The 8049-nt window shown below is 49.0% G+C and overlaps 1 protein-coding gene across 1 annotated transcript; it reads left to right on the top strand.

Moving 5' to 3' along the window:
- Positions 1–1381: 1381 nt before the first annotated feature.
- POLR2G (RNA polymerase II subunit G) lies at positions 1382–5493 on the top strand. The gene is made up of 8 exons (XM_047775479.1): positions 1382–1537; positions 1649–1758; positions 3115–3274; positions 3834–3884; positions 4604–4669; positions 4787–4858; positions 5021–5054; positions 5273–5493. The coding sequence occupies exons 1-8, from the start codon at positions 1526–1528 to the stop codon at positions 5284–5286; spliced, it is 519 nt and encodes a 172-aa protein (XP_047631435.1). The 5' UTR covers positions 1382–1525; the 3' UTR covers positions 5287–5493.
- Positions 5494–8049: the final 2556 nt, after the last annotated feature.

Genomic DNA, 8049 nt, shown 5'->3' with positions numbered 1-8049 from the left:
CATATGGAGGGTCCCAGGATAGGGGTCTAATCAGAGCTGTTGCTGCCGGCCTACGCCACAGCCACAGCAACACCAGATCGGAGCTGCGTCTTTGACCTACACCGCTCACGGCAATGCCAGATCCTTAACCCACTGAGCAAGGCCAGGGATCGAACCCGTAAGCTCATCGTTCTTAGTCGGATTCGTTAACCACTGAGCCACAACGGGAACTCCTATTTATTTATTTTTAATTCTATTATTATGAACTTTTTTTTTTTTTTTAAAGGCTGCACCTGCAGCATGTGGATGTTCCCAGGCCAGGGTCCAACTGAAGCTGTAGCTGCCGGCCTACACCACAGCCACAGCAACACCGGATCTGAGCGGCATCTACAAGCTACACCACAGCTCACAGTAACGCCGGATCCTTACCCACTGATTGAGGACAGGGATCTAACCAGAGTCCTCATGGATACCAGTCAGATTTGTTACCACTGAGCCACGATGGAAACTCTCTATTATGATCAATTTTAAACATACAAAAGTATAGAAGGAAACATATAAAAAGCCACAATTTATCCATCATTTGGCTTCAACAATCATTCATACATTGCCTGGAGTTCCCCTCCTGGCTCAGCAGAAACGCATCTAAGCATCCATGAGGACGCAAGTTCGATCCCTGGTCTCGCTCAGTGCGTTAAGGATCTGCATTGCTCTGAGCTGTGGTGTAGCTAGCAGAGGGGCCCGGATCTGGGATTGCTGTGGCTGTGGCACACGCAGTTCCATGGCTACAGCTCTGATTCGACCTCTAGCCTGGAAACCTTCATATGCCACGGGTGCAGGCCTAAAAAGACCAAAAAAAAAAAAAAAAAAGGCATTGCCAAACTTGTTTCATCTGCACCGCTGCCTTTTTTTTTTCAAATATTCATTTAATTTTAAGTTAAGACAATTACATTTTAATAATGGCTGTGTTTAAGAATTAGCTTGCAAAATTCCTGAAATAGTAACAGTTGGCTTTTGCAGGGGCTCCAGCACACCACTGTCAGCAGGTAAGTTTGCTCTTGCAGGGAGGCTGGCTTCAAAAAGAGGGAAGGAGAGGGGTCAGGGCTGCTGTGGTCCTGGCCTCCGTTCTCTCCAGATAAGAACAGATAGTTATTATGCTTACTCTGTAAAAGCAGTCTTCAACTGTTTGCTGAATGAATATATTCTGCTAAAGCGCTTTATTTATGACGTCTCTCATTAACTAAATCCACCGTTTGAACTTCTTGTCTAGACCTGGCCTTGCTAATTTGTGAGCGTCCTGTGCTTTTACAGAGGGTGGACTGGACGAAGGGGGAGGAGCTTCGTGGATTTCCCCGCCCACGAAAACGAAGCCCAATCAAGTCCGCAGACGAGACGTGTTCCCGCCCACTTCTCTGGGGCAGGCCCGGAAGCGGGATTGGGGAGGTTGGTGTACTTCCGGCCCTTCCGGGGGTTTTGCTGCTGCTGCTGTCGCTGCTGTAAGCCTGGCTGCCCTCGGCCTGGCTGCTGTCCAGCCTCCTCCGGGAAGATGTTCTACCACGTGAGCAGGGCCCGGGGTGGCGGCAAGGGTAGGGTCGAGAGGAGGAGCGAAGCGGAAGGCCGGGAGTAAGGGGACGCTTCTTGCCTGGTCTCCATCCCACTTTCTCCGCAGATCTCTCTGGAGCACGAGATCCTGCTGCATCCGCGCTACTTCGGCCCCAACCTTCTTAACACCGTGAAACAAAAGCTCTTCACTGAAGTGGAGGGGACCTGCACCGGCAAGTGAGTGTCCCGCTCTCCGTGCTGCCTGAGCAGTGCGCCCTCGGCGCCCGGTGCCTTCATCCCCTCCTCAACTCCTGAAAGTTTCTGCTGTCTACCCTGGAGAGCCCTCTCACCCACCCAGACGGCCCAGGCAGTCATTTGCTTCCTGCTTTGGGTTCCCATGATGCCCTCTGCGAAGCTGGATAACGGGACTAACTTCCCTCAGCCAAGATTGGTCATTCATTTACTTTACAAACATTTCCAAAAATACAGCTGTGTGCCATGCTCTGTGTTGGGCCCTGGGAACAATGCAGTGAGAAAGACAGAAGCGGCCACCTCGAGCTCATAGTCTCTTTGGATTTTGCTGGTTTTCTTTATCCCCCACGCCCAGGGACCTGTCATGGCACATTGGGCTTCACTAAAAGTGTGGTGAATGAGGGAGTGACCAGGATAAAGCAGATTGAGAGTTAGGGGGAGGAAGGAAGAGCACTGACGTTTGACCATCTCTTTGCTCTATACAGAGGGACCTCTCATCTGGTGATGTAGACAAACCAGGATGAGCAGGGCTATGGAGTACTTGGGGCTCCAGCATCAGAGCAACTGGGGGTGTCTTTTGAACATACAGGTTCCTGAGCCTCATGTCATCCTTACAGCATCCCCATATCTCTGGGGACAGGCCTGGGGATATACATTTATATATATATATATATATATATATGTATTTTTTTTTCTTCTTTTGCTGCACCCTTGGCATGTGGAAGTACCTGGGCTCAGTAGGTTAAGTATCTGGCGTTGTCTGTGGTGTGGGTTCTATGCTTGGCCTGGGAACTTCTGAATGCCACAGGCCAAATAAATTTTAAAAAGAGATTGAGGTCTCTTGGCTCAAGGACTGCAGCCCTTTTGGACATTTATTGTGAACTTATGAGATCAGCATTTGGCCTTGTAGATGCTGGTCATTGTCCTGTCTTCTCTCTTGATCATTAAGTTCTCTGGGACCAGGAGTGCCATCTCCTTGCCCTTTGTGATGCCCTTTAACCCCCAGGCTTGGTGACTCTTGTGGCAGATTTTTTTTTTGTCTTTTTTTGGGGGGCTGCACCTGTGTCGTAGGAGGTTCACAGGCTGGGGAGGAATCGGCACTGTAGCGGCTGGCCTATGTCACAGCCACAGCAGCGCAGGATTTGAGCCACATCTGCAACCTACACCACAGCTCACAGCAATGCCGGCGTCCTGAACCCACTGAGTGAGGCCAGGGATTGAACCTGTGTCTTCATGGATACCAGTTAGATTCGTTTCTGCTGAGCCACAACCAGAACTCCTCTTGTGGCAGATGGTTTTAGAGGCTCTTCCACACCTTTCTCTTTCTCATCCTCCCTGCAGGTATGGCTTTGTAATTGCTGTCACCACCATTGACAATATCGGTGCTGGTGTGATCCAGCCAGGCCGAGGCTTTGTCCTGTATCCAGTTAAGTACAAGGCCATCGTTTTCCGGCCCTTTAAAGGGGAGGTCGTGGATGCTGTTGTCACTCAGGTCAACAAGGTAAGTCCATCCACAGGACAGGTAATGGGAAGTCCTGAGAAGATCTGGGATGAGTCCCAACTCTTACTTACTAACTCTGTGTCTTTGGCCAAATCACCTCTTTGTGCTTCAGGTTTCCTTACCTGCCAGATGGCATGGGAATCTTGTCCTGCCTCACTCAGGCAGGTGTAAAATGTAAGTCAATATTAAGAGTCAAAGGAGCAGTAGCCTCCATTGATTGAATAGTTCCTGTGCACCAGGTGAAGTGCAAAGCCTCACAATGACTGTGAGGCGAGTGCTTTTACCTCCGGACTGAAGCTTGGAGAAGACTGCTGGCCAAGGTCATGTGGCCGACAAGTGTTCAGATTCCAGACGGACAGGTTCGAGGCCTCAGGTGTTGACTACTACACTCTGTTAACATAAAGTGAACGTTTGAAAAAGGAGAGAAAAATGAAAACAAATGCCAAATTTCAGAGTGGTTTCAAAACACGAAGACTATTATTAGGATCCAGATAAAGACGGGATGCTTAGCAGACAATGGGGACAAAAGAAAAAACTAGGTCATTCATTTCCCTTTTAGGTCGGACTTTTCACAGAAATTGGGCCCATGTCCTGCTTCATCTCTCGACATGTAAGTCCAGGCGGGCTGGGTGGGGCTAAGGAGGAGACATGCATTCCTGACCGTCTCTTTCTTTTTTGGGCTGCACCTGGAGCACATGGAAGTTTCCAGGTCAAGGATTGAATTGGAGCCACAGCTGTGGCAATGCTGGACCCTTAATCCATTGTGCTGGGCTGGGGATTGAACCTGCATCCCAGCAGAGACTTGAGCTGCTGCAGAGATAATCCTGGATCCTTAACCCACTGCACCACAGTGGGAACTCCCCATGACCATGTCTTGAAGCGTCCTCTTAATGTGCTGACCCAGGAGTTCCCTCATGGAACACCGGGTTATCCAGTGTTATCACTGCTGTGGCTCCAGTTACAGCTGTGGCACGGGTTGGATCTCTGGCCTGGGAACTTCCACATGCTGTGGGCATGGCCAACATAAGTAAATAAATAAAAATAAAGTGCTGGGAGTTCCCGTTGTGGCAAGTGGGTTATGAACCTGACTAGTATCCATGAGGATGTGGGTTTAATCCCTGGCCTCGCTCAGTGGGTTAAGGATCCTGCGTTGCCATGAGCTGTGGCGTAGGTTGCAGATGTGGCTCAGAACCCGAGTTGCCGTGCCTCTGGAGTATGTCTGCAGCTCTGTTTCGACGCTTAGCCTGGGAACTTCATCTGCCACAGATTCGGCCCTAAAAAGCAAAAAAAAAAAAAAAAAGTGCTAACCCAGTGTCACCTTCCTTTCAGTCCATCCCATCAGAGATGGAATTTGATCCTAATTCCAACCCACCGTGTTACAAGACAATGGATGAGGTGCGTGAGTAGGAGGAAGTCAGTGAGAGGGGCGAGGGAAGGAGCCACTCCCGGGGAAGAGTACTGGCCGGGGGGCGGGGGGTGGGTGGGTCTGAATCTCCCGTCCCTCCTCCCCAGGACATTGTGATTCAGCAGGATGATGAGATTCGCCTGAAGATTGTGGGGACCCGTGTGGACAAGAATGACATCGTGAGTCTCTGGCTCCCCCCCCCCGCCAATGCCAGGCAGAGCTGTTGATGTCTTTCTACCCAGAATTCCTCGGCGTTTTGTGCTCTTCTGCCGGGAGGAAGAGATGGGTGGGCAGAGGCCTGGGGCTTTGGCTTCATCTCCTTTTTACTTTTTCTCCTGCAGTTTGCTATTGGCTCCCTGATGGATGATTACTTGGGTGAGTGCCTGCTCATGCATCATGCCACAGTTGTTGCCCTGAGGAGGGTGTGTGGGGGCAGGGGGTGGACTTGGGATTTAATTCTGGAGTCACCGATGAAAGAAACTCTCTGGTTGTCTGCTCGAAAGATCTAGCATGTGCCCCTTGGGGTGGGAAGTCCACGGTTAGGGCTGTCCCAAGCCTTGGGTCTAACCAGTGCGCTTTTCCTGTTCTCGCAGGGCTTGTGAGCTGAGCACCAGACTTTCCTACCTTGTTTGGTCCTTACCGAGGAGGTGTGACTGGCACACTTCCCATGTTGTCCAGAGGCCCAGTCTTGGTGCTGTGGGGGAGGCAAGGTAGGTTCCTTGTCCTCAGAAGACATTGGGTGCTTCTTGTGGCTTAGCAGCCACTCCCAGATTTTTGACTGTGTTTCGTAACCATAAAAAGTCCTTGATTCTCATGGAAGTGTCATCTCCTTTCTTTGATAAGAACAAGTCTTTTTTTTTTTTTCTTTTTTTAAGGGTTGCACCTGTGGCATATGGAAGTTCCCAGGCTAGAGGGACGAGTCGGAGCTGCAGCTGTTGGCCTACGCCATGTCCACGGCAACACAGGATGGGAGCTGCGTCTGCATCCTGCACCACAGCTCACGGCAACACCTGATCTTTAACCCACTGAAGGTTCAAGGCCAGGGATCGAACCCGCATCCTTCTAGATACCAGTCGGTTCTTAACCTGCTGAGCCACAAAAGGGACTCCTTTTTAAAAAGGCTGAAGGGAGTTCCCCCATGGCCTAGTGGTTAATAGTCATTGCTGTGACTTGAGTTCCATCCCTGGCCCAGAAACTTCTGCATGCCACAAGTGTGGCTTAAAAAAAAAAAAACAAAAACCTAAAAAAAAATTAAAACCAAAAAGCCTAACAGCTGGAGGGCCAGTTGCTTGCTAGCCCCTCTTTGCTTGGCCTGATGCCTTAACGAGCCTCTATACTAAACTGAACTGCAGATGTGAAAGGGCTCATGATCCATTAAGGTAACACAACACAAATACATGAAATGTGGAGGTTAAACAGACATGCTTCCCTCCTTTGCGCTGTGCCTTTGCAATACTCCCTGTCTACCTTGGGATGCCCTTTCCCAACGTATCTGATTGCTGCGTATTCATCTATCAAATCTGAGTCAACTGTTTTTCCCCCCTTTTTTGCCACTTTCCTTGACTTCCTTGGGAAGCAGAGCTGTGTAGTAGACAGTATGGTATTGCGTTGATAGAGAGTTGGGTTTCAGTCCTAGCTGGGTGACTTTATGTTTCCTGATTGTCAAATGGTCATAGCACCCTCTGTGGACGGTTGCTGCTCATATCGGAGATCATATGTGCAAGTAGCTGGCAGAGCCTGGCCCATGATAGGTGCTCAGCTGTTAACTGTAATTATTTGTTGTTCTATGGGGCATATAAAGTCATGATTATCAACTGGGTTGCATTTGGCCTCCAGCGATGCAATGACACCTTTGGTTGTCTCAGCTGGGTGGGGGATGCTATTGGTATCTAGGGGGTAGATTCCAAGGATGCTGCTAACCCATAGAAGACAGGTAGATTCCACGGACAGCCCCCCACACAAAGAATCATCTGTCCCCAAATGTCAATAGTGCCAAGTTCTGGAAAACCTGATATGAAGCATCCAGAATAGTACCTAATACCTGGTAAGGAAAAGGCATTTGAGTGTATTTCCCTTTCCTCTCACCTCACCACTCCTGGGCAGACATAGGCTCTTCCATTCATTCCTCTTTAGTGTGTCACAAAACATTATTTTGTCATTGTCTCCCTTTTCTTTTTTTTTTTTTTGTCTCTTTAGGGCTGCACTCACGGCATATGGAGGTTCCCAGGCTAGGGGTCACATCAGAGCTGTAGCCGCTGGCCTACACCACAGCCACAGCAATGCCAGATCCTAGCCTCCTCTGCAACCTACACCACAGCTCATGGCAACACCAGATCCTTAACCCACTGAGCGAGGCCAGGGATCGAAACTGCATCCTCATAGATACTAGTCAGATTCATTTCTGCTGAGCCATGATGGGAACACCCCCTTTCACTTTTTTATTATATAGAATTTCAGTTATTTTATTAAGGTAATTATAGATTCACATGCATACCTTTCATTTTTGTATCTCTAGCTCACAGCACTGTGCTGAGATTCCCAGGTATATTGAATCCAGGAAAATTTCTGTGCTGGATTTGCAATGAATTTTCCCACAGAAACAATGTTCAAATTGTGGCCCAACTTCACGACACTGAGTTGATTACACAGGTTGTGAGGCTATTCCCTGGGCCCTAAACACACGTGTCTCAGAGTAAACGCCCCAAGTTCTCAAATGGAATCACCGTGCATCCGTAAATTATGTCTTGGATACCCGGGAAGTAATACTAGGCCTGAAAGGAAGAGACTGATGGATAGAGAAGCAGCTCATGGAACTGCTGGTGAGGAAGTGGGATGTGACACTGGGAAGGCTGGCATTGCATGGGGAACTGAGTAAGTGGGGATGGCCTGGAGCTGGTCTCCAGGACTCTGCTATCTTTTAAGTTTTGGTACCAGTGAAGTCTGAAAGTTACGCCCTTATGTAGAGGTCACAGGCTTAAAAGTAACAGGAGTACGTGCCTGGTATCCTAAATCCTTTACACCGTTAAAAAAAAAAAAAAAAAATTAATTCCAAAACCATCAAGTTCTTGCCAGGCATTGGATGGCTGGGGAGCGATTGGGAGCCACCTTTCTCCCATCTGTGGCCAAGTGTTCCTCATTACTGCTTTCCCTGGTCCCTGCCTTGATTCAAGCTGGGGGCAAACAGCCCCAAGACAGCTTGGATGCAGCTTCACTGCATCCTCCACCTCCAGGCCTTCCTCTCTATTTAAAATTATTTTTACATTTTATTTTATTTCTCCTTTTTAGGGCCACACCCATGGCATATGGAAGTTCCCAGGCTAGGTGTCAAATCAGAGCTGCAGCTGTCAGCTTATGCCACAGCAACACTGGA

The sequence above is a fragment of the Phacochoerus africanus genome, chromosome 4, assembly GCF_016906955.1.
Source record: "Phacochoerus africanus isolate WHEZ1 chromosome 4, ROS_Pafr_v1, whole genome shotgun sequence".
NCBI classification, from domain to species: Eukaryota; Metazoa; Chordata; class Mammalia; order Artiodactyla; family Suidae; genus Phacochoerus; species Phacochoerus africanus.
The sequence above is the reverse complement of the archived record's forward strand: the minus strand, read 5'-3'. Positions and strand labels throughout refer to the sequence as shown.

What these genes read in the sequence shown, in the direction of transcription:
- POLR2G (XM_047775479.1), top strand. An exon ending in GAGGGGACCTGCACCGGCAA is followed by an intron (nt 1,759 to 3,114) that starts GTGAGTGTCCCG and finishes TCCTCCCTGCAG; the next exon opens with GTATGGCTTTGTAATTGCTG. An exon ending in TTGTCACTCAGGTCAACAAG is followed by an intron (nt 3,275 to 3,833) that starts GTAAGTCCATCC and finishes TTTCCCTTTTAG; the next exon opens with GTCGGACTTTTCACAGAAAT.